The sequence below is a fragment of the Amblyomma americanum genome, chromosome 3 (genome assembly GCF_052857255.1).
Source record: "Amblyomma americanum isolate KBUSLIRL-KWMA chromosome 3, ASM5285725v1, whole genome shotgun sequence".
In the NCBI taxonomy this organism is placed as follows: Eukaryota; Metazoa; Arthropoda; class Arachnida; order Ixodida; family Ixodidae; genus Amblyomma; species Amblyomma americanum.
The window spans coordinates 200,411,826-200,438,781 of record NC_135499.1 but is presented as its reverse complement, the minus strand read 5'-3'; the positions used below and the strand labels follow the sequence as shown (position 1 = coordinate 200,438,781).

The 26,956-nt window shown below is 46.0% G+C and overlaps 1 protein-coding gene across 1 annotated transcript in view; it reads right to left on the bottom strand.

Annotated features, from left to right (window-relative positions):
• LOC144125873 (clotting factor G beta subunit-like) overlaps positions 1-26,956 on the bottom strand; it is a 28,815-nt gene extending 1,859 nt beyond the window's left edge. The window contains exons 1-6 of the mRNA XM_077659621.1: positions 26,609-26,956; positions 22,313-22,337; positions 6,971-7,461; positions 6,002-6,096; positions 4,094-4,389; positions 252-397 (exon numbers count right to left, since the gene is read on the bottom strand). Of these exons, the coding sequence (XP_077515747.1) occupies positions 252-397; positions 4,094-4,389; positions 6,002-6,096; positions 6,971-7,461; positions 22,313-22,337; positions 26,609-26,710 (1,155 nt within the window). The 5' untranslated portion in view covers positions 26,711-26,956. The remainder of the gene's footprint in view (positions 1-251; positions 398-4,093; positions 4,390-6,001; positions 6,097-6,970; positions 7,462-22,312; positions 22,338-26,608) is intronic.

Sequence of the window (26,956 nt, the reverse complement as noted above, 5' to 3'; positions counted from 1 at the left end):
TGATAAAAACAACTTAGCAGTAAAAGCCTCGAAACTTGCGGAAAACTTGAAACTTTAAGGGCTAAGTGGAACGCTGAGTGGTACTTGCGCATCTTTTCATTTCTTGGTATGCTTAGTTATAGAACGGGTTCAGGAAACCGCAATCGATATTTTTTTTTTTGCCTCACCGACCTTGTCAAGAAGCACTGAAGGTGTCAGGTGACGTCAATAAAGGACCACCAGAAAAATTACGCTTTCGTGCATCCTCTTACCTGGCAAGCGTCTTTTGTGCCATTGATGTCACCGGCGCAGATCATCTCGTCCCGAATCTTAAGTACGTCCTTGAAGACTTTAGCGCATGCTTTATTTGACACAATGGGCAGTGCGACCTCGCGAAGTTGTTTACTGCTTTCGCCGCCTGCGAAGGAGATAGGAATGAGAGAGCGAGACATGTAATGAAACTGCAGAAAATGCGTCTTTAGCTGTGCAGTTGGCTTTCCCCTCCAGACGCAAAATGTGAAAAAAAAAAACTAAACGGCGCTAACATCTGGAACAACAGGTCCAGGTGGTCTGGGGTGAAATTGTCAGTTGTAAACAGCTGATATTAAATGGAATCAGCGAAAGTCCCAAACAGTTTTGGATGATTAATATTTTTCTTAATTTCATTAAATAAGAAGGTGGTTATAAAGCAGCGCAGACGAAGCGCGGAGAATCTACCTAACTGCTCGGCAACAGAAGCATCTGTGCGAAATACATGCGCATGCTTTATTCCGCACATATGTTGCGTGAAAAATTCGCGCTTTGGCCAAAACACGAAATCTATTTCCAGGCATATGGAAGTGTCGGTAAATCCTGAAAGACGGCGCTGTAGAGTGCTCCATGTTTTTCCGCCACGAAGTGAGCGCGGATACCACCATTCATGAAGACATCACCGCAGGTATAAGAGAAATTGAAAATTGGCTTTTGGGAAAATGAAATGGCGCAGTATCTGTCTCACATCTCGGCGGACACCTGAACCGCGCCGTAAGGGAAGGGATAAAGGAGGGAGTGAGAGAAGAAAGGAAGAAAGAGGCGCCGTAGCGGAGGGCTCCGCAATAATTTCGACCACCTGGGGATCTTTAACGCACATTGACATCACACAGGACACGGGTGCCTTTGAGTTTCGCCTCCATCGAAATGCTAGAAAGAGTTCGACATCAAACATTCCCACACCATGCCGTAGATGGTGTGGGGAGAGTTGCCAGGGTGGCTGGGCATGTCCGTTGTGAGGTGAGGTGGAAGTGTCTGCCTGTATCTTCCGGTACAGGGAAGACTCATCTCTCGAGAGTGTGTGGTAGGGTAAAAGCGCGCTCAGCCTCTACCCCGCATTTCGAGTTCGAGTTAACCTGATTCAATGTACTCGAAGTTGTCTTCTGGGTGCATATTTCGCAGTGCGATAGTGACGCAGATCCGAGCTCACTCGTGATGGGAGGGTTGTACGATGTGGCAGGGGTAGTCTCGAACACCGCGTAGCCGTTGGAAGCTAGCGAAATCTATACGTAAACAACACGCGAGGATGCGCCTAATGCTCTTGAGCGCGTCACGGTCATAGCACTGTCAACCATCCTCAATACATACTAGCAACTCCTCACTGATGTCGTCCACTTGGCGATTTCTTGCACTGTGGATGGTCGCTGAATTCTTTGTTACAGATTTCTGTTACGAAAGCCGGGAGAAATGCGCTGTGTGGTCTGTTCTGACGGATAGTACGGAAAGACGTTCGTTTGCATGCTTAAGAGACCACACTTAAAAGACGAATATTGAAATAAAACTAATCACATTTTTAATTTGCGGTTTTAGCACGCAACGTTATAGGGCGAAATTTAAAGCCGCCAACATCGAAAATGAGCCCACGTTTTAAAAGTTCCGAATCGGCAAGTTGGTTCGAGATATCGAACATGAAAAAGATGCCTTCGAACGCTGCTTAAGCTGGCTTTTCCATGTTACACATTCATCAAATGGTGTTGCTACATGCAGTGTCGTCAAGGAAACAACATAGGTTTTTCTACGCCGTAAACAAATGCACTGCATAGGCATTTCCTGCATTAGATATTCGAACGAAGCCATTTGATCAATGTGCAACGTGGGAAAGGTAGACTAGCGGAGTTTTCAAATGCGCGATTTTTCACATTCGATTTCGAACTACACAGACCCGATTCCGACTTTTAAAAACTCAGCTCGTCCTCAAAGTTCATTGCCTTCAATTTGGCAATACATTCTTGCGGCCTCAAAGCAGAAATCGAAATGTTAAAAACGTGATCTTAGTTAATTATTCGTTTCTAATTAATATGTATCTCGCAAATAACGACCGCAAGCCGCGCAGACCATCTGCGCAGACCCTGCCGAAATACTTCTCGCGCTTTAAAAAATTTCTGCATTGAATAATGTCAAACACCTGGTATCGAATTGAAATCGGCGCGTGATATGCCTTAGCGATGATGTTTTAGCGCAATCCTGGTGAGGGGAGTTTAACTGATTTTGACAAACACGGTGCCCAAACACATTATCTCGGTGTTCAGCGATACCTTCATTCGCAAGTAGGGCGCGAAATTCCCAAAAAATTTTTAGACAGAACTATTGCTGTCAGTTGCTCAAACCGCGATGCGGTCGTCCCCTACTCCTGGCCATCCCCTGTTCCTGGCAGAGATGGGCCGCTTCCCCAACTGCACGCCTCCCAACTCTGTCATTTAGGTAACGTCACCAACGTTTTGGGCAACCACCACACCGCGTCGAGCTGCAGCGTATATTCATCCATCTAAACCAGCGACTTGGAGATACAGGGCGCGTAATAGAGTTCTCCATCTCCCTCTCTCGGTGATGTCCGCAGCACGCGCAGCTAAAAGAGGAAAAGGAAATAACTTTATTCAGTGCGGTAAAATTGTCAAGTTCTGAGTGGAGTCCTCAGTCCAAGATCCCAGTGTCAGTGGAGACCAGGCGAACCCTCTGGAGCAGCCATCGTTGCACGTCGAAGGTGTCTCTGGTGAAACGAGCCTCCGACCTCCAAGGAATAGGGTGCGCTGGATTGCTCCAGGCCGCCTCTGCGAAAAGTAGCCAGGCTGGCATGGTTTGCTTCCCAGCCGTGCATGGTCGCTTCTCAGCCTGCCTTAATGCAAGCGAAAAGGCGAAAAATGTTTTGAAAGCTAATGGCGAAGGTCCTCCTTACCATTGAGGAGATTTAGATCTCTGAAGGGTGCCTTAAGGGTTCTATTACAGGGCTGAGAAGCAAACCATGTAGCCTGGTTATTTTTGGCAAAGACTGTAGGTGTTGGAAGACTGGCCAGCTGGCCGGCGGGCTGCGTTATGTTCCCTCTGTCAGATGCGATGGGAGAGCTGGCCATAATAGAGCTAGGCGAGGTGCTCCCCGATACCGGAGAAGAGAGCGGTGAGTCCGTCAAGACCTGCACTTCGTGTAGCGCTGAATGGGAGGCCCATAGGCACCGGCGTCGACGCCACAGTGCGTGCTGCAGAAGCCGCAGCAATGAAGTTGCGGCCTTAAGGCACCCCGCAGCAGCCGCGCCGCTGAAGGCGATGCGAGGTGGCTTCAGCGACAAGACGCCACAGTGCGTGTCGCACTTTTTGAAGCAAGGAGGCGTTGGACGCAGGCGGAAGCCCGCAGCCATCAAGATGTTTCACCAGCACTGCCGGGGCTGCCCGTTTTATTACAGCTGCTCTGTTTATGGCCGTCTGTGGTTCCACAACGACCTCGTGTCATTACCAACGGCTGGCTACTCTGCGGCACAAAGGTGTTCCAGAAAGGTGCACCCGTCTTCGAGATGTGTGTCGGTTGTTACTGAATTTCGGGTTATATTGCCGCATCAACAGCCTCATTTGTTTTGCCTTCCTTGTTCAGGTTGTTATCACCTTCGCGTTTTATTTCCGTCACCCACATTTTAAAGCCTTTCAAGCATGCAATCACTCGAATTCTGGAAGTATGCCCTTAACACGGCGCTAACAACGACTTTTTGCCGCAGAAATGACTTGATGCACGCGGTGTGTATTAGAGCTTTTCATCCAAAGATGTTTAGGTGTTTCGAATAAAAAGAACGTTGCTTCGAAACGAAAACTGTTCTCTCACCGTAAGTGGTGCGGCCCCATCCGGCGACCACGCCATCCGTGCCCACAATGTCCGCCGTCGTGATGGGCGTGCCGGTGGCCTCCGGGATGCAGATGGGCGTCACCGGGTAGCCGCCCTCTTGCAGCGGAGAGCTCATCTTGAGGATGGATATGTCGTCGCCGTGGACGATGTCCTTGAACAGGGGGTTCTGGTAGATGGCCTCCACTTCGATCAGGTGGTCTTTCTCGTCGCTCTTCAAGCGTGCGTGATTGATATGGGTTACACCGAAGCTCACGCGTAGGTCCTGGGCCATCTTGCTAGAGGAAGAAATAAAAGATGAGGAAACAAAATGCAGTAGTCTTAAGGGTAAACACCGGGCAGCACTTTCGTCGTGGTTTTGTGATTGAACAACTCTCCGCTTCTACTCCACATAATGTCTTTAATTTGTCTGGGGATAAAATCGGCGTTCCGGCTTTTCAACCGCCATGGCAGTTCCAGGAAGTGTGAACGTGGAATTTGTGGAATTAGTTTGTGGATTGCTGATTAGGCTGCGGAAATACGTCTCTGGATGCAAGAGCTCTAAACAATGGCGGACGATTTGGTCATGGTATTTGCACTACCGCAAAATCCTTCATTCAGTTAAAAGTGCTAGGAATACAAGCAAATTTTAAAATATTTTTTTTGTGTGTGTGGGACAAAAATGCGCCATATTAGTTCAAGTCCAGCTTTCTTGGACAAAACTATTAATTGTAGGGAAACTGTGGAATATTGTAAGATACTGTTATAAACATACTGATGGGAATGGTCAAACCTTCTGATACGTAGCAAAATCTGGCTTTCAAAGTTCGTCCTGCACTCGCAACGCGTACTTAAAGCTGCCAAAGAAATATGAACGCGCTCCGTTTTTGACAATAAATAGCAGAAAACTACAAGCGCCCCGAGAAGTGATCTGTCGATATATTGAGTGTTAGGGGAAAACCTTACGATATGCGAATAAATTGCGTTCACAAACAACTTCCCGTTGCAAAAATGCGCTATAGTCCTGAATTTCTAGGTACGTTGTGTGATTCATACGAGTAGATATGTGCGATACGTGGATGAAGACGAACAGTGATAATAATATAATTTGGTAAATTTTCTGTACATGGCAAGCGATTTAAATGTGCACTGGGGACTGCATCTAATTACGGTTATCTCTAAAAATTGATACTCTGCCAATATTTATGTTGGCGTTTGTCCGGCAGCAAAATACGCATTAATGGCTGAGAAAATTGTATTTAAAAATTTTCCCTCCGCACGGTTCTAGACTGAGAAGGACTGCATAGAGAAAGACTGGTTGCCACCGTATTGAAATGAATGGTGGTGTAGCATAGCCTATGGGATCAGCGCACAAATACCGATTTTACTTGCAAAATCGGCCGGTGGTGGCGCCACCTGTATTTCGTTTTTGTTATTCTTTCTAGCTTGTAAAGCTCCGTTTCCAGTGGCCGTGTAGTCTTTGCCACTAGAACGCGGTAATATATCGATACAAGCCAAATTAAATTTGTTCTCGGTGCCTCTTTAAGTCTAATACTTTGCTTAAAAGTGGGTATACTTAGATCACGTGATTATGATGACAATATGAAGCTTGTTGCTCCGTGTCCTGGCTGATCCCATTGTTTAGTGAGATAGAAATGATATCGGTGTTATACGATTGACCTACAATCAACGCAATACCTTCAGTTGAACAGAAGTGTTGCGCGCGTTGTTTCAAATGGTGCAAATTCTACAAAGGCCGGTTAAAAAGTGGTTATGAAGTGCCCCTATTCACTTGACGCAGATGTTCATGAAGGCTAAGCTGGTGTACGCAGGGCTGCCATGAATGTTGCTGCAATTATTTGAGCGCTTTTGCCGGCTAGTGGCTTCCTGGATCGCCTGCAATTTTCTTACTTGCGTGTGCAGTGGCCGGCAGTCATGACAAAGAGCCAGGACACGATGACTCCACCGCAGTACGGCTTCTCTCCAAATCTCATCCACACGCCGACCTGGTGGTTTAGAAGGCATAGGGACAGAAACACGCACAAGTAAACACATGGCTGCTGCTCTTGCTTAGCAGCTGACGTCGCACAACACAAATGCTGGCTAACGTAACATTAGCTAAAGAGTCTATTTTGTTCATTTAGCGCATAGCAAGCATATAACTTTTCAACCATAAGTCAGGGTCTGCGCGTACGTATACACACTGTGGGGTGACGATAACAGCCCATTTGCATCCTCTGTGCTCGCGATGCGCGTAGAACAGTTATAAAATTCACTAACTGTAAAATATCGTGCGTTTTCCCGCCGCTAGTTCACGGATCAACAAATCACACAGAAAACGTTTCAAATGCTTTTGTTTACCGACGCTTTGTGCTCTGGAAGCTCCGTCGAGCATCCACGTTCGAAGGCCTTGCCAAGCGAACGCTCTAAGTGATTGACCTATTGAGATGTTGATTGATACTGGCTACAAACAGCTGTTGATTCCTGTTATGAGGAAACAGGCCTGCTTGTGACGTCATTTCTTGACTTGGCTGTTGAGAGGGCGACTGCGCTTGTAATGAGCCCACACTTACACAAGCCAATCGAGACGTCCATGGGGGTAATAACGGATGTGATTATAGTAGTGTTTTTCTTATACGGGGGGGGGGGGGGAGCTTGACTTTGGGATGGCGCGTGGGGGGGGGGGGGGGAGGTGAGGGAGAGAGAGAGGGCTCGAATACTTTGTCCACGTTGCATATGTTTGTAAACGATATCCGATCTAAAGAGCAATTTTTATCCTGAGGCAGTGAGGCAAACCACTCATACTGCTGCTCCAAGATGCAGAATCCTTGACGATGCGGAAGATATTAAATAATCAACAGGAGGGTTCACAGTACTCACCGTCCATGGATAACGCTCCAGTGTGGTAAGCTTGCCTCCGACAATTCTCCGCATTCGTGCATGCGGGATGCCGCAGTTTTTGACGACGTACTTTGACATGTGCTTGTTGGTAAACTGCTTTTGCAAGCGAGTTCTCTTGGTTTTCGTCGGCTCTTCCGTGTTTGTATCTGGCTCGAAGGTGACGTGCGTGTCGACGCCCACGGCACCGGGGCCAGTGGACGCGTTAGCGCTCACGATGGGAACCACTTTGATGACGACGCTCGCTTCTGCGTTGCTGACGTCTGGGCTGTCTTGGGGAACAACGACGGCGTCCTGCACGATGGCGGGTAGCCCTCGCGGAGGTGTGGTAGACGTGGCCGGCAGGTTGCTGGTCACTACAACGACGTCGACGATGACGCCTGTGTCCTCGGTTGGGGTCGTCTGCAGCCCGGTCACTTCGTAGCCGGCAGCCGTGGTCGTTTGATCGTCGCCGGTGGAGAGGCTTGTTGTTTCTGGTTTTGTTCGGAGGAGAACCGAAATTTCGACCTGAGTACACCTAACTGGTGCTTCGCAGGGCTCGGAGGCCGAGTGAGGATATATTCACAGTGCGTGGTACATGTAAAAATGGTCTTTAGACAGTCTGTAGACTTCTTATAGACTTTATTGTCTTCCTATAGATATTTATTTATGTCTATTCATAGTCTATAGACTGTATATAGACAAAAGTCTACTAAAAATGTATGGCCATAAATCTATCGATTGTCTGTACACTTTCTATAGGATTTGAATTGCCTATAGACTGCTCTCTAGAGTTTGTCTATAGACAGTCTATAGACGTTATAAAGTCTGTGGACAGTCTATTGACTCCCTAAAGAAATTTTTGTAAGGTGTACAAATAAACATACACTCGCCAAAAGTATGCCACGAAACATGCTCTTGACAGGACACGGGGAAATCTTCCAGACATCTACAATCGTACATTACGCAATTTTAACCGTATTTAAGCCAGCGTCGTTCCATGCTGCGCTCTATGTGATCAAGGGACGGGCCCCGAAACGTCGTGTTTCCTTTTCGTCGAAACTATTGGCGAGTGTATGTTTATTTCTACAATGTTCGCCCCTCGCCAGACGATATTCCGTCAAACTCTGGACTGTAAGGTGTACAAAGGTCGGTCTGAGTGATGAATTACTGGCATGCTACTCAGCGCTGGGAAAAGAGAAGGGGGATAGAAAGAAAGACATTACAGGGACTATGCGGACAGCAGTGCAAGGAAATCCCCTAATTGTCGGATCACAGACATCAGTCGGTGCCCATGCTGCTTAAAATGGGGATTAACCAGCGCGGGTCTCGAATTACGGCTGTAGTCCGACACGGTGAGTAGCTCACTGTATGACTGGTGCGGTAACAAGATGCTGTTATAGCCAAAGAGAAGAGGAACCTGGCCCAACATGCGACCATGTTACATGAGAGCGCGGGCTGTTGTAACCGGAGAGGTGGCGAGAAACTTGGCCCAACATGTGACCATGTTGCAAGAGAGCGCGTTACCGACAGAGCTGAGCACGTTGCTCGCAAATAACCGCGCGCATTGCACACAGTAAATTATCACTTGAGAAGGGTCCGGAATTGGTCATCCGCTAGGTCAACATTGGCATGTTTCACGAAAGCTGGCTGCTTGGCGATGTACGCTCTTTTTCCGCCGTGCGAATTGGGATGCGAATGAATTTTTGACAGTTTTTGTGATTGAGAGTCGCAATGACTAATTACGGTTTCCATTCGATACATCGATGAACAGCAACTTGACTGATGGCTTTCACTTAATTTTACGTTTTTCAGACAGCTTTGTTCTTCAACTGTTTGCGAGGAGAATGGATTTTCTTGGGCACGGTATAACTTTTAGAAAACAAAAAGAGGTTCTGCAGGCTACACGAATTCAATCGTTGCTGCTATACTGTTTGCCAAAGAGCTGGCGTTTTTGAAAAACACTCACTAATTAGCTACAACACACAAGTTAGTCTTTCATTGGTAATTGTATAGCGAAGGTCTTTATTTCTGGGAAGAGAACTGTCAGTGCCCAAGGCTAAACTATTCTGTGGAATTCTAACGCACGCGAGATTCATGATAATAATTTGCACTGCTAAAGTTGTCCTCAGATCCACTTCACTGCGAAATGCACTAACGTGAAAAAGTTGGACAAAATGGTAATTTGTAGGTGTTGTCTTTTTTCGTCCAGTGTCGTCTTGTTTGCGGTCTTTAATCACGCAATGTAATCAAACGTCCATGAGTTGCGGGATGGGTCTACCTAGAGAAAGCCTACACTGTGCGCCATTCCTCTTGTACTCGTTTTTAGCCGGCGGGCAAATAAAGCAGGGCCAGCTCCCGCGGGGGGGAGGGGGGGGGGGGGGGAGGGGGTTTACGGCACCGCGACTCGGACAAGTTCGTGCTCCACGCTTAATTGATACCGTGAAATGGAACACTATGAGGCGCATTTGGCGTGACATCTAGATACATCAAAGCTCGTGGGGCTAACATGGCTTGATTTCATAATGGAGGCAGCGTTATGCCTACCGCAAACTGGCATGCGCCGGAGCATATCGACTCAATACTGTCCCACACAGTTAGAATGTGGCATTTTAAAAAATAACTCAAAACCCGTATCCGAGCTGTACTGTCCGCTTGCATTAAAGGGACGGTTGGCAACGTGAAGAACGACCATTTCCTTCAGCAAAAGGCAGGAATGAATAGCGGGCCCAACCTAGACTATGCTCCCTAATTGGAAGAAACCGTGGGCTTCAATATAGCCGACTATGCGTCTGTTCATGTCCCATTTACCGGGCGTACTTCGCGGGAAGCTAGATATACTGTCCTCCCGGGTGGCCAGATTATCTGATCAAATGAACCACATAGCGCACCTGAAACATTGCATCTTCGTCGATGAGATTGCAATGTGTTGCACAAATAAATGGTTCTCCGGTTTATGTGCGAGAAATGGTACAACCCGCAAAAAACTCCAACCTGATTCTGATATCCTGAAACGACTACGGAAACTCGGAATACGGAAAATACGGGAACTCTGTATGAAAAAACTACCAGTTCTCAAGCCCTAAACCATAAGCAGAAAAAAAAGAGCTCAAAATAGTTTGCAAAGCAGTCCCCGGAATAGCTATGACTGTCAGCACATAATAAATGGCTGGGAATAACGCAGTTTTCAAGGTGGTTGAGGTGCATCATCAAAAACAAGAACTTAGGTGCTGTGTGAAACACAGAAATTGTAAGCTGTAAATTGTAGGGTTCAGCGTCCCGAAGCGACTTGTGGTCTATGAGGTGCACCGTATAGTGGAGGACTCAACATTAATGTAGGCCACCTAGGGATCCTTAACGTGCGCTGACATCGCACAGCGCACGGGCCTTTCTATATTTCGCCTCCAGCGAAATACGGCCACTGTGGCCGGGATCGAACCCGCGACCTTGGGATCAGCGGCCGAACGCCAAAACCACTGAGCCACCGTGACGTTTTACGTACACAACGCAAAATCCTTCGCAATACCATCGTATCGCTTTGTTTCCCAAATTGTACCATCACTCCATACTTCGCGGTTGCCTTATCCCACAGCCATTTTATGTATCCCATCGTATACTAATCATCCTCATAAATTCGGTTTCGATTCTTGCAATAGCAAATATTTTTGTCTTTCATTTTTGACGCGTACCTCACGCGACTGGAATCACCTTCCCGCAGATATTGCCGACCTTAATAATTACGAGATGCTCCGCAAAGTCATAGTTAGCATTGTATACTCAGGTGTTATTTAAATTTGTCTCTTTGCTGTATTTTTTCTAATTTTATTCTCGTTTTTTTCCACTCCCCCTCTGTAATTCTCCTGACCCTGAGGGGTAGAATAAATAAATAAACAATAAATAAATATATACAGCGCAAGACCCCAAAATATGATAATCGAGCTCATACCAAAACACGTGGATCCGACGTCGGCTGGACTGACGTGGCGTTGGTTCGGACTGCCGTCGTGGCTGACAAGGGACTGCTTATAAAGACTGCCGTGGAAGACGGTTAACTAGAGTTTAACGTGCTCTTTGAGCCAGGTTTACGGCTACTTGATTCACCTTGACAACTGTCACTCGAGGAACACGCAGACGGCTTACCACGCTTCGAGTAGCCCTTGCAGCCGCCGCAGCGTCGTCCTGTAAGCGCCCCTTACAAGCCCGCTTCTCGCGTCTAAAGGTTACTTCGAAGTTGTCTTTGTACAGCTCCGTAGTTCACAGTTCGAGGCCCGCATGTGCTCTATGACTTGGGGCTAGGTGACACGTCGGACAGCGTCACTCAGCCTTCCAAGAAGCGCCTGGTAAGTTATTATATTTTTTTCTTTTCAGTGCTTGCAATTCTCATATTGCGATTGAAAAAAAAATTTAATTGAGATGGACATTCTAGAATCGTCTGTGAAGAAGGTACGAGTAGACACACATGAATGTAAACATAAAAAAAATTGGTAAGGTTTTACAGCAGTTAAACCGTGCCGACGTGCAAAATCGTGTGTTAAGCCTGATTGGCTGATGCTTTCGCTTTTATGGGTCGTCGGCACGTATGGCGACGATATTAGACTAAGCTCTGAGCGAGCTTAAGCAGATCTGATCTGGTCGCGCCGCAGATGGAAGCTGATGAAGACGACGATGCGCAGTGCACAGCGCGAGAGTATGCTGCAGTTTAACACGACGCCATCGTGCCATCGTTACGTGCCATCGTTTTTTGAAACAACAACAACAACAACAACAACAACAACAACAACAACAACAACAACAACAACAACAACAACAACAACAACAACAACAACAACAACAACAACAACAACAACAACAACAACAACAACAACAACAACAACAACAACAACAGCAACAACAACAACAACAACAACAACACGCGTGTTCGGCCGAAAGCACTAGGCTATGGCCGCATTTTTTTATATCGCCGCATTTTTTATTTAAATAGGGCGATGGCCTGGTGCTCTGGCTCAGCAGCCTTTGAAGCTGATCTGTTCGTGCCGCCGCGGGTTCTACTCCCAGTCGGGGACCTTGATGTGATTTTTTTAACTTAATGTGGCGTCTCTGTTGCTAGGCGACGGCACAAGGTCCAAAGATAAGATTATTCTTGGTGAGCATATGAGTGTTTCTGCACCAATACAAAGATGTCGGCGATGGAATCTGTCATGAAAGCTGATGGAACAAGCAACGTTCCCTGAGCTCGCCAAAGGCGTCGCAGTCAAGCTCAAGATGACGAGCGGAATTCACTGGATTGAAAACACGGAGAGAATTTCTGGCACAAGTCAAATTTGCGCAATAATACCCAAAAACGAAGACAGAGAACACGGATAGAGCACACGGGCGTCTATTGTGAAAATTCTTACGCAGAAGAACTAAACCTTGGCATACGACGAAAACAAGCTTTTTCACAAACTATATTTGCTCCAAATGACGTTTGCTTCCTGTTACATGACAAAATTGATGGCATTTACATAAAACGGCATTTGAGATCGACTGCGGGCCAAGAACGTGTTCGCTTTCGGTCCAAACGTGCAGTCTCTGTAACAGAGCGCTGTTAGTAGAAAAAAGCCAATTTAGGTCGATGATCACAGGGAAGCGGATATATTGATGTGGCTATTCTTGGCACTGGTTTTATATAATACTAGAAAGGAAAGCCGTGCGCATTATCAAATCTTAGCTTTGTTCTTCACGATCTCGACGACATTTGCTCGCAGCCCATCGTTGCTTTGGTGTGCCTGGCTTACGCGTTTATTTGGTTTTAGGCATCAAAAGCAAGCCGGGCAGCTTAGGGGGGAAATGCAAGCTTTCTTCACGCAAGGACGCTCTGCTTATGTAATGCGCGTGTCCACTGTTCGATGTTGACGGCCAGTGACGTTTACGCCTGAGAGCTGGTACGCCGCCATGTTTCTTGACGACTACGTCTTGAACTCTGTTTCGCTTGTCTGATAATGGGATAAATCCTATTGGGTGCTTAATGATGGCCTTGACATTTATCTGTCGGGTTTTACAGGCGTCTCTTGACATTAGATGCCGTTTAGTAACATGTCCTAATATCGCACCTGTAGTTTCCCGTTGAGCCACTTTTTTTATTGTCTGTATCGTCATTAAAAATCGAAATTATTTTGCCTTGAAGCAGCACGCAAGGCAAATGACGTTAATACGATCAAAAGTAATTCGCTGGAGATGAAATTTGACGTGCGAAAGTGGATTTGAAAGAACGTTGGATAGAAAATCATTCTTGGATCTGATGAATTATCCCGTGTTGCCCTCAAAAGCATGCTGCTGAAAATGCGATATATTCCTTGCCTTTTGGCTCGTGCCTGATTGGCTGATGCTTTCGCTTTTATGGGTCGTCGGCACGTATCGCGACGGTATTTGACTCTGCCGCCGCGGTGGCTGAGTGGTTATGGCACTCGGCTACTGACGTGAAAGACGCGGGTTCGATCCCTGCCGTGGTGGTAGAATTTAGATGGAGGCGAGATTCTAAAGGCCCGTGTGCTGTGCGATGTCAGTGCACGTTAAAGAACCCCAGGTGGTCGAAATTTCCGGAGCCCTTCACTACGGCGTCCCTCCTAGCCTGATTTGCTTTGGGATGTTAAACCCCCGTAAACCAAACCATTAGACTCAGATTAAGCTCTGAGCGAGGTGAGGTTAAGCAGATCTGATCGCGCTGCAGAAGGAAGTTGATGAAGACGAAGATGCGCAGTGCACTGAGCGAGAGTGTGCTGCAGTTTAACCTGACGCCATCGTGCCACCGTCATGTGGCAACGTTTTTTTGAAGCAACGACAACAACACGACGCGTGTTCGGCCGAAAGCACAAGGCTATCGCCGCATTTTTTATTTAAATACGGCGATGGCCTGGTGCTCTGGCTCAGCAGCCTTTGAAGCTGATCTGTTCGTGCCGCCGCGGGTTCGACTCCCAGTCGGGGATCTTGATGCGATTTTTTTAAAAATTAATGTGGCGTCTCTGCTGCTAGGCGACGGCACAGGGTCCAAAGATAAGATGATTCTTGGTGAGCGTATGAGTGTTTCTGCACCAATACTAAGCTGTCGGCGATGGAATCTGTCATGAAAGCTGGCGCAACAAGCAACGTTCCCTGAGCTCGCCAAAGGCATCGTAGTCAAGCTTAAGATGACGAGCGGAATTCACTGGATTGAAAACACGGAGAGAATTTCTGCCACCAGTCAAATTTGCGCAATAATACCAAAAAAAAAGACAACACGGAAAGAGCGCATGGGCGTCTATTGTGAAAATTCTTACGCAGAAGAACTAAACCTTGGCATACGACGAAAACAAGCTTTTTCACAAACGATATTTGCTCCAAATGACGTTTGCTTCCTGTTACATGACAAAATTGATGGCATTTGCTTAAAACGGCATTTGAGATCGACTGCGGGCCAAGAACGTGTTCGCTTTCGGACCAAACGTGCAGTCTCTGTAACAGAGCGCTGTTAGTAGAAAAAAACCAATTTAGGTCGGTGATTACAGGGAAGCGGATATATTGATGTGGCTATTCTTGGCACTGGTTTTATATAATACTAGAAAGGAAAGCCGTGCGCATTATCAAATCTTAGCTTTGTTCTTCCCGACCTCGACGACATTTGTTCATGGTGTTTTACCAGCGCAAGAAGACGCGGACGAAGGAACACAGGACAAAGACAAACGAGCGCTGAACTGCAACTTTGTTTTGCAAAAACGCAAAACCCTTACATATATACCCTCAGAGCCGCCGCCCACCAGGAAAAAAAACGCCGAAAAAACGCGGCCCACCTTTGCTTTGGTGTCCCGGATCACGCGTTAATTTGTTTTTAGGCATGAAAAGCAAGCCCGGCAGTTTAGGGGGGAAATGTAAGTTTTCTTCAGGCAAGGACGCTCTGCTTATGTAATGCTCGTGTCCACTGTTCGACGTTGACGGCCAGTGACGTTTACGCCTGAGAGCTGGTACGCCGCCATCTTTCTTGACGTCTACGTCTTGAATCGTGTTTTCGCTTGTCTGACAGTGGAATAAATCCTATTGGGTGTTTAATCATGGTCTTGACATTTATGTGTCGGGTTTAACAGTCTTCTGTTGACATGAGATGCCGTTTTTTAACGTATCCTAATATCGCACCTGTAGCTTCCCGTTGAGCCACTGTTTCTATTGTCTGTATCGTCCTTAAAAATCGAAATTATTTTGCCTTGAAGTGGCACGCTAGGCAGATGACGTTAATATCATCAAAAGTAATTCGCTGGAGATTAAATTTGCCGTGCGACAGTGGATTTGAAAGAACGTTGGATAGAAAATCGGACATTCTTGGACCTCAGGAAATATCCCGTGTCCCTCAAATGCAGAAAATGCGATATATTCTTTGCCTTTCTGATCGAAAATTACCGTATATATATATATATATATATATATATATATATATATATATATATATATATATATATATATATATATATATATATATATATATATATATATATATATAGGGTGGATGGATAGTGTGGACGCACTACCCGCCTTGCGCTTCTGACCCATTTGTGAAAAGTTTTTTAGCCTGTTTTATGAACACGATCTAGTATCGGCACACTTTTCTTTCCAAAACTTTGCCAGAGGTCAGACGCGCGCCATCTATCGCGGAAATGACAGAGGCTGACAGAGAGTCATGTCAGAGAGTCATGTCGCAGACCGTTAATAAGCACACAAGCTTTCCTGTGTTGAAAATTTTAAACTCGCAGTTATTAGTCAGTTGACACGCTAGTCTAATAGGACGCCAGCCACATGTGAGAAATATAGCTACGCGATTGTTACAGAGCGCTGCTGATATTGTAACCGGAATTCTCAGAGTGGAATGTTAATAAACATTCCGTTTGTTAATAAGGAGCCGTGGCTACGAAGATTTGGCTGCAAGCGAGCTAATCCCTACCGAGGCTATTGTATTATACATAGCTCTTTCCTGTATTTTACCGCTATCGCTCCACTCTGTACTTCGCGTCGTTACCTGTCGCTGTCCCAATTATTTCTGGCGGTGCTTAAGATATTAATTAGCAATTGCCGCGGCCTGTAACATCTTTTCCTTCCGTTTTCGGCTACCACTACCGTACTACCGCTACGAGATTGGACAGCACTTTCTTGAATACATTGCAACCCTTTCAGCACCTGTAGCAACCGTCTGTGAATTGTCACGAAGTTAATTTTATCGACATTGTATTCGTCTAGCTGAAGCTAGAAATTACTTGCAGGAAATGCGATCCACTGGCTCTGACATCTTTGTCGCCTCTAGGATAGGACACTAATCGCTTTTGCAGAGAACACTGCCTCCTCGCGCTGTCCCCGATGACGTCAGAGAGGAAAATGACTGTTTCGTTTCTGAGGTCATCGCTTTTATTCGGTCATTGGCTATTCAGATGTCACCAGGAGTGGAGGAACTGTACACTTGAAGGACCCTGAGCTCAGCACGTGTTTTCGTGGTCTCTTTCTTTTTAGCGTCGAGCTCAGTGCAGGTGTTCAAAGAAAACTCGAAGCTTAGAATCTGCTTCTGATCTTAGTGATTCATACAAGACCGTTGCGATTAGTATTCACCGTGGTAGATCGAGCTATTCAGTAACTGTTCTAATGCCCATTCAAATGCACCACCACAATCATTTAAACGCGAAGAACATACCACGTGTTTCATGGAAGCTGATCACTAATTTAAAAAAAAGTTTTTTTTTAGTTATGGGGACGGCTTCTGCGGCAGAATAATAGCAGTGCCGGCAGATATCAGAAAACAGGGGAATAAAGTTAACTAGTTAGCCGGTTAACTACTTTCTGATAACTAACTTTTTGACTGTTGCAGAGACACACCTGGTTGCAAATAGATATATGTAGCCTGTCGTTAGTAATAGCCACATCAGTTTTTAGACCTTCGAAATCGCGATTACCCTCGGCCCTGTGGCTCGACAAAATTTGGCTTTTCCGACTAGTTACTGCACTGGAGGAGTTGCTCTGCCTGCATGCTTTTCGAAAGCGCATGTATTTTGGCACGATGTGGCCAAAATTAGTTGAGCCATAGCGGCGAGAGTAATCGCGTTTTCAAAATTCTAAAAACTGATATAGCTATTACTAACGACCTGCTACGCTACACATCTCTAATTGCAGCCAGGTACGTAACTGTAATAGTTAAAAGTTAGTTATCAGAAATTAGTCAATCGGCTAACTAGTTCACTTTTTTCACCTGTTTTCTGATGTCCGCCGGCGTTGGTATTATTCTGCCGCAGAAGCTGTCGTCATAACTCAAAAAGTCTATTTTTAAAAATTATTGAACAGCTTCCCTGAAACGCCTAGTATATGAAACAAATGCTTGCGTGCACACGTGCACACCACAAAAACCACCTATGCACCATCTCTGCATTCACTTAACTGGGAAGCTGACGGTACTGACATTTTAAAGTGAAGGTTCGCGTTTGAATCACGATAGGTGACTATAGCAGGAAACAGGTCAGAAAATAGCAGTAGCTGGCAACGACAGCCCATATGGCTCACAGTGTTTTGCATTGCTGCACTAACCAAACACAGCAGTTAAAGAAATCAACATTCTTCCACTGCGTCAAACAAGTCGGCATTCATATTCTTTGGCTTAAAACTTCATCTTACGGCTAGCTTTTTATTCCGTTAGCAAGAAGAGGTTTAATAATGGTTGTTGGGAACCGAGTGAACAGCGCTAACAGACAGAACATAACAAAAGAACATAGACACAAGCGCTGTGCCTGTGTTGTTCTCTTACGTCCTAGGAGTCTGTTAGCGTTTTTCACCATGGCACTCATTTTTACAGTATTACAAGCCACCTGCAGGGCCTATTCGAGTGGACGTGTCCCACGTACGGCTATCCGCGTTCTCGGCGGCCATCTCCAGTATGATCACGTCATCACCTGGATCCCAGTACATGCAGGTCTCGATGGCAATATTAGGGCAGATCCCTAGCTCGAGAGGGCACACCGACTAACCGAGCGGGGCACACTGACTTTACTCCCTACCTCTTCTCAACCCATTTTTAAACCCGCCTAGAGACCCTCCGCCTAAACCGGCGTCTCTACCCCTCGCCACATAAACTTTCCCCGGAGGACTCAAGCTACCACCTTAGACGCATCCAAACACTTACTTTCCCTAATCTTAACCACCTACACCGCATTCACCCAACATTATACCCAGACACATGTCCTTGGTGTGGCGAAATTCCGACATTCACGCACATTACATGGACATGCTCAGCTAAACCGAACCACTTAAAGCAGCACAACGCGGCGCTGGAGCAGTGGGAGGTGACGCTGGCCAGCGGCACCCTGGAAGATCAGGAAGCGCTAATCGCCATCGCCAAAGCGTCGGCGGAGGCCACTGGAGTCTCGGACTGAGGACCCCACCCACACTCTGCTCCGGTCTTCTTTTTTACAATTAAATGTTTATTCTCTCTCTCTCTCTCCATCAACATGCACCAACCATCCCGACTAAGCTGTCTTCTTGATTCGATAACGTTTTTCTTTAGTTCAACGTTACAAAGCGACTCCGGCTATAAGGGACGCCGTAAGGGGCTCCGGATAATTTTGATCACCTGGGGTCGAAATTTCGACCCCCTGGGGATAATTTCGACCACCTGGTGACCGCCATCGTGTACTGATATCGCACACTACACGGGCCCCTAGCATTTGGCTTCCACCGAAATTCATTTCCCCCATCGAAGCATTTCGCCTCCTTCGGCCGAGATAGAACCTGCGTCTTTCGGGTCAGCAGCCGAGCGCCAACCATTGAGACATCGCGGCGTTTTTTTTTATTAACGGACCATTAGCGGATCGTGGAAAAATAGTCGGTGGCAAAAATAGTGGGTGGAACTTTACTGGACCCCCGCCGCGGTGGCTCAGTGGTTGGGGCGCTCGACTACTGATCCGGAGTTCCCGGGTTCGAACCCGACCGCGGCGGCTGCGTTTTTATGGAGGAAAAACGCTAAGGCGCCCGTGTGCTGTGCGATGTCAGTGCACGTTAAAGATCCCCAGGTGGTCGAAATTATTCCGGAGCCCTCCACTACGGCACCTCATTCTTCCTTTCTTCTCTCAGTCCCCCCTTTTTCCCTTCCCTTACAGCGCGGTTCAGGTGTCCAACCATATATGAGACAGATACTGCGCCATTTCCTTTCCCCAAAAACCTATTATTATTATTATTATTATTATTATTATTATTATTATTATTATTATTATTATTATTATTATTATTATTATTATTATTATTATTATTATTATTATATTATATTATTATTATTATTATTATTATTATTATTATTATTATTATTATTATTATTATTATTATTATTATTATTATTATTACTGGACGCTTGAGTTCTATCGGACTTTAGTTATCCCTCTTTATTTATTTTGTGACATCATTCACGTCTTAGCAGCTCGCTCAAAACTTTTGTTATGGTAATTTTGTGCAGATAAACAGTAGTGCTTTATTATAAGGGACAAAAAAGCGCATCACTGCCATTTCTCTTTATTATGCTTGGTGCATTCATAAATATGTCGCATAGAATTTAAACTTTCTCGCCGAAACGAATGAAAGTGTAGAGGGCACGTTTTTTCTACACTGCCCTTTCGGGCATTAATATGCACACGACGCGTATTGCTAAGTCGTTCATTCCGCTTACCAATTCATCGTCATGTATAGTGTGGTACAAAAGTCTCTAGAGCACGCGTTCCTCAAATGAAGCCAACAGCTCTACTGTTATTCGGCTGCTAGACACCGCACTTGTGGAGATGAAAGAACAAAATTCTGACTTTCACCTCCACAAGTGTTGTCTCCAGCCACCTGCTAATAGCTTAGCTACCGGCCTCGTTTGAGGAACGCGTGGTACAGAGACTTTTGTCCCACACTGTACACCTGGTCAATTCATTAACAGTATCATCTGAGCATGGAACACAGGGTCGTACAGCGGAGTATGATCCTATAAACTGCTACAATCATGTAATGATCTCCTGGGCATCAATCAAGGTGCTTAAGCAGCTTTTGCCCAGGATACCTTGCAACTACTCTTCTGGAAAAAATAAAGTGCATTGAATTGAAGTGGAAAAATTGCTTGCCGTTTGCAGCTTCTTTCGCCGAAGCGCTTTGTCGCAAAGCGCTATAGGGCCGTTTTTTCGACGCTAGCGTGGTACTGTTAAAAATTTTAGCCTGCTTACGGTCAAGTCAAATCACCTTTATTTAGCGATGTCAGGAGTGCAGCCAAAAAGCCTATAGATGGCTTGACAAAGGGTCTGCGCCCCTGCACAAAACTTGGCCATCTTCAGTAAGAGAAAACATTTCACTTGCACATCAACAACAGGAGACAACATTTTCGCATAAGGTTGACAGCAACAACGGGATGTGTCATGCGATCGCACGAGTTCCACTCTGTGACTAACATAAATCGATTACTAATAACATAATGTTTTCATTGATAAAATTATAATGCGTAGAAAATCAGACGCAGAATATTGGAGGCCAGCGCTAAAAATGAGCGATACTCTGGGCATACAGCTAGGAAACTCACTGAAAAGCTGGGAAAGAAATGGAGCATTCTTCATTGCAATCGCAGATGCAGAAAGTTGACCGCACTGCGCCTCGAAATGATCTCTGCAGTTCATTACCCGCTATTCAAAACAGGCACCGTTTTGGAAACAAGCCGCACATGTTTATAATCATTCCTCCAAAACTATGAGGAAAGAAAGGCAAATGATCACACTCTTTGCGTTGCGTTTATCTGCCGAGATGGAAATCTTGTTTGTCCTCTGCGTTTACATTACAACCTTAATTTATACTGTTACCTTTCTTAGTCACGCGCTGCTAATGAGATTTCTCAATGATATTTTGCAAACAGCTACCAGACTGTAAAGTCCTGTTTCTGTTCGTGTGTCCCGGGGGCTCGTGGGCGTCGTTTTACTTTATATTTTAATTGTTCTCTCGCAGAATTAAAAGCGGGTTTCTTTATGGTGCCCCTGCGTGCGCGTGCTTGAATAGAACCTTTATTTCCTGCTAAACCTTTCTTTAGGCAGTCTGGGGTTCTGTACTGATGCATAAATAGGGTAGACGTTCTTTCTTTGCTACTAAGAATCACTCAGTAAGTGAAAACAAAAGTAGACGAGGCCTATACTCTATTGACGTCACAACCTAGTCCATTGTTAATAAAAGAAATTGCTCTAAAACTGAACTTGCCCACAACAAGCCGCCGCGGTTGCTCAGTGGTTTTGTAGTTCTACTGATTCCAAGGCCACGAGATCAAATCGAGACCTTGGCAGCCGCTTTTTAGATGGAAGCTAATTTCAAGAACTCCCGGGCGCCGTGCAGTGTCAACGCTCGTTAAAGAATCCCGTGAGGTCAAAAATAATCCCAGCTCTCCACTAAGGCACTTGAATTCCTTCGATAGGTTAAATCCTACATATTCTTATTATTAATTCGTAAACGCATTTGTGCGCATTAAAAAGTCATTCTCTCACGCCAACAAAAACAAAACAAAAAAACTGTCCAACGTTTGTATGGACCAGTCATACAGCTGTGCGCTCAGTTTTAGAGTTTAGCGATCCAAAATCTAAATAATTCGATGGAATATCAATAAGAGTGCTCTTCTGCATGAGAAAGAAAATGATTATACATTCTTTCTAATGTTCACAAGAGCATCTTTCATCGTTTGGTTGGCTAGCTAGCGTCAGTTTGATAAACTATCTGAATTAGACCAGAAAATTTTGTGCAATATAATTCTGTTATCTAACATGACCTCGCCTAACCTAAATCAGCGTGTCTTGAGGATATCGCTTCAGTGCCAACATGGTTTCTATCATAAAGACATAGTCAACGCATGGTAAAATACGTGACACTCTCACTTAAAAAAAGGAATCTAGCATCGAGAAAATGACGTCTATAGAACGCTTTAGTGAAGCTATATGAAAACGGTTCTCCTTGCGAAAATAAAAAAAGGGAAATATCTCGTATCCTCCAGGAGAATTCATCAACCTCCCAGCGCGTGCAGACTGACATTACATGCCTTTTTGAAAGCTAGGTCAGAACGAAGCTTCAAAAAGCAGCAGGTGGCTGTCTATGTGTGTGTTCAGCAGTATACACGTCAGCAGCATAAACGCACGGCTGAGTCTGGCGTTGATGCGTGCGGCTGGAAGGTCCGCAAGCACGTGCCACGTCTCGTACGAAGCGAGGATGAGGAGGAGAAAAACATCTCAGTTCTTAGAAAACGTGACCGGAGTGGAAGTGTTTTGCACGAGAACTATGCCAGCTATTTTGATGAGCATAGATGAAGGAAGGGTTTATGCTTACCAACTTGCACCATCGGATATACGATCTGCAAGGAAGGACGAACGGTGGCGTTAGTGTAAAGTTAACGTAGAGCGAAACATAGGAGGATTTATTTTTTTTATTCCGACAGAGTGCCTTGCTTTCGTAAGCCTTCAGTGCAAACAACTTGTGTAGAAGGCGGAGAAATGTGGGCGGCATAAGACCATCGTGCGAGCAACGTAATTTAGTTTAGTGCTGAACACATCTCTCTCTCTCTCTCACACACACACACACACACACACACACACACACACACACACACACACACACACACACACACACACACACACACACACACACACACACACACACACACACACACACACACACACACACACACACACACACACACACACACACACACACACGCACACACGCACACACGCACGCACACACACACACACACACACACACACACACACACACACACACACACACACACACACACACACACACACACACACACACGCACGCACACACACACACACGCACGCACACACACACGCACACACACACGCACACACACACACACACACACACACACGCACACACGCGCACACACACACACACACACACACACACACACACACACACACACACACACACACACACACACACACACACACACACACACACACACACACACACACACACACACACACACACACACACACACACACACAGAGAGAGAGAGAGAGACAGTACTTGAAACGCATTTAAAGGCACAATCAGACATGGAAGTGTGCTAGGCAACGCATCGTAAATTTAGATGCGCTAGTTCAGGAAAGAAGCCAGACGCCGCCAAAGGGAATGAGGCAGGGCGACTGTTGGTTTCCAAGTTGTTTTCGTATAAAGCAGCTATGAATAATAAAAAATTACGCCTTCATAGCAAATTGTAAAGAGACTTCGTTTGAAAAGCGCAAGAAATAAATAAACATTTAATAAACTCCACAAGTCTGCCATGCAAGCTTATCAAGTTTACTTGTTTCGAATGCTCTTAATACAACTTCAAACGCGAAAGGTTTCTGATGTTGGGACTGCCAATGAACAAATGAAGAGATCGTTCCGGGAAGCTTCCGACCAGATTTATTGCCTCCGAGATCTTAAGGAAGCTTGCACTTCACTCTGTCGGCTGCTACAGTGGGCTGCTCTGAGCACACATGAGTCATCCCTCTTCATTTTCGCACGTTGCAGTGTTAGTGTCTTGAGTAAAATGGTAGAGCGACATGGTGAGCACATTTACAAGATTGTGGCTTGTTCAGTCAGGCTTAAAAACTGTTCAAATGTCCTGCGAAGTTTTAGGGGAGAGCTTGGCATGAAAGACTCAAGTAAAATTCCTGTATCGTAGGACAGGTTGTGGAGATGCGATAGGTACTGTAGGAAGCCCTACACTGCTAGAAAATTCTAAAATGTTGGACTGCTGGCCGCCGCGATTATCGCGAAAATTGCCGACTGATATACAGAGAACTAAAAGACTAGTTCGCACTCTAAGGACTACGGCTTCTGAAGTTCTGGCAGAGGATTGTCAGATAAGACAAATGGTTGCCTAATTCGCCCCTTAACCTGTTAATTCAGGAAAGTTAAAATTTCGGTCTCCTCAGGAAGCTGCTAATAAATAGGCAGAATTGCGGAACAAGATCATGCCGGAAGATGAGACACAGATATGTGAATGCAAGCTAGAAACAAAAGCTGAGTTTTTTAGCCGAAGTAACCAAATCAATAACCAAAAAGCAGCAGAAAACAGAAAATTCTGATCACCGTGAGAATCAAGTTGACACCTTTCTTTGACCACGACGTCATTGTCCCCTACTGGTATGCTCTTTCAGTCCAGGTCATGAACAAACATCACTGGGTACTACAGGATACCGAAAGCAGCTTTATATGTCACATCCACAACCACGATGCACCTACCCACTCATTAAGACCTCGCTCAGGAGCGGATTTAACAAAGGAGAGGGCGACTGGTCCCCCCCCCCCCCCCCTCAGCAAGATTTTTTAGTCGCAGTAATGTGAAAACCTATTTTTTTTTTCAATGATACATTTCGCAAATAATACCCTCCCCCCCCCCCCCCCACCCCCCCGAGCATCCCTTCAAGAATCGCCATAAATCCACCACTGGCCTCGTCCGGGGTTTTTGCAGAAGCATGGAATTATTGCAGTCTGTCAGCCCCGGCGCCGGCGAAATGTGCTTCCATGAATTCTCTAATATAAAGGCCAAAGTCTCATTTGAAAGAGAAAGAAATTCACACCAACGAAGAAATAAACGATAAGGCGACAAGGCAGCTGATGGTCATGCCACCGGAGGCTTGGAAGCGTGCTTCGAGGTGAAGGGTGTTTGCCCCGAACTGACATCTTTTACACTTGTCGAAAATAATGTCGGATGTATTCAAGACGGACCTTTTTTGTGCTCGGGCCAGCACCAACGTGCGTTTTATGTCGGTCTTTTCTTCACGTCTTTCCTTTCACCCAACGTAGTGAATCAGAGGCTATGGCTATGATTTCTGGCCGCGGCGACCGCATATCGATGCAGGTGAAAATGGAAAAACACCCGCGTGTCTAAGCTCTTGTACATGTTGAAAACATCAGGTGGTCGAAATTTATCCGAAATCGTCCACTACGGGGTGCTTCGGTAAATTTTCTCTCCAGACTTCGTGAGCTCGTCAAGTTATGGTGTCTTTTTAAAACATCCCGTTCTTATTTCTGTAGGTTTACAGGCAGCCAGGAGGGACGATATTCAAAGGCAAGCTTCTGCAGGTTGAGTCAGGGAAGATGTGTTAAATCGGAATAAATATTTTTTGTCTTTTCTCCGTAATACGGTAAAACACGCGAAAGTCCTGGCGAATAAATTCAGGAAAAATAAAGCAAAAACAAACAGGGCGTTGTTTTGTATATGGCTCAGACCCTATAGCTGAGTACACACCTAATTGTAGTTCGAGGTTGTTGCGGTGAAGTTGTGAAGTTCTTCCAAGAGCAAATGATTGTGTAAAGAAAACTGCTTAAAGAACTATTCTTTCCGACAAGAAATGGTGCCAAAGAAAAAATAAAGAAATTTCTCCGCTTCAGTATCAAAGTAATACAATAAGTGTGATAGGGATCCTTCCTTTCCAATTGAGTACAACGAAGAAAAGACTACGTTCTCCGTGCGGCGGCCGACGAATCTAAAAACAGCGGCATGACAACGTACTGTTCGCTGCGGTCACACTGGCAAAAATTATGGGTTGATCTGTCCGCGCGTACAAGGATAACAAAGCGACAGCGCTCAGGTTCAGACATAGTCCCTGATTCAGTATATGCACGCGCCTACGGCGAGTAGTGAGGTGGTGCAAGACAGGCAGAAATCAAATTCCATCTATCGCGCAATATTATAGCCGCTTTCTCTAAGAATGTGTGCGTCAAATTAAAGCGCATAAACTGTTGGGATGTTTACTTTGTTTTTTGCACACTGGTTTAATAAAGATGCGGTACTCCTCGGAACACTACTCACTGTGAAGTTCACAAAACTTGAGCAGCTTCCTTCGCATCAGCAAACACCTACATCACGCTCATACTATTTGGTTCCGGTTGGCGTTACTACGTATCGTATTTTAAACGTATCGTATAACGGACAGCTGTTAATCGATCCAAGCTGCAAATCTCGTTGATTACTGAAATGGGATCGGGGCGTGATGAGAAAGAGAGCAAAGAAGGCACCCGAATTCCTCAGCCAGAATGATCGTTGCGCTCACCGTCGCGCTCATTAAGGCTTTTGTTACCGCGCCAGCCGTCACTCGCTTAGGCTGTCACCGAGAGTGAGAATAAAAGGGTCGGAAATTTATGCGCAGGCACATTATGCTACTTAGCCAGCCAAAAGTCTGCAGCTGTACCAAGTGACACACGAAACAAAATGCTCCGCCTTTACAGCAAATGGAATTCCTGTTCGAATGAGATGCGCCCTGCGTCATCTGTTGGGGAACATAATTTTTCGGTGGAGGTTTTCATAATACTTAGTGCATCGGACGCTTGATACTACAATATGTGACGGCAGAAATAAAAACCCGGATTTGACACGGCCTTGTAATGCAACGTGGAATACGCAGTGACATTTCCCGGTCGCGGGCAGTGGGGCTACCAGCGCCAGCGACGAGCATAGCCCTTCGCACAGCCATTCGCAGATCCACACTTAAGTGTTCGCCTGAGCGCCACTTGCCATTCCGTGAACCACCTCGCTGTTTCACAACGCGCATTGGTAAAGTACTGACGTGTGTCCCTATAACGGAACCTCCAGGGAAGCTCACTCACAGAGGCAGCGCTTGATCCCCTCGAGAGGAAGAGGAGAGCCCAGATGAGTCGGTGAATGAGCGGCAGCTTCCGCCGGACGGGCCGCGCTCTGCCGGGTGTCATAGCCCGCCGCCGCTGGTCAGGGGTGTCCGGCAGGAAGCGTCCGCCATGATGGCACCCGACGTCGCCGCTGCTGTGGCAGCAGCAGCCGCACGTTCCTCGTCAAGTCGTGGCGGCCGCGCCGGCGGCCTTTGGCGTTGAACTCGCCTGACGTCAGGCTCGGGAAAAGGCCTGCTCATGTTACAGCTGCGCAAGGGAGGAGCGAGGCGTCGCGCCCTCAGCAGCACTGGCCCCCGACGCGGCAGCTGT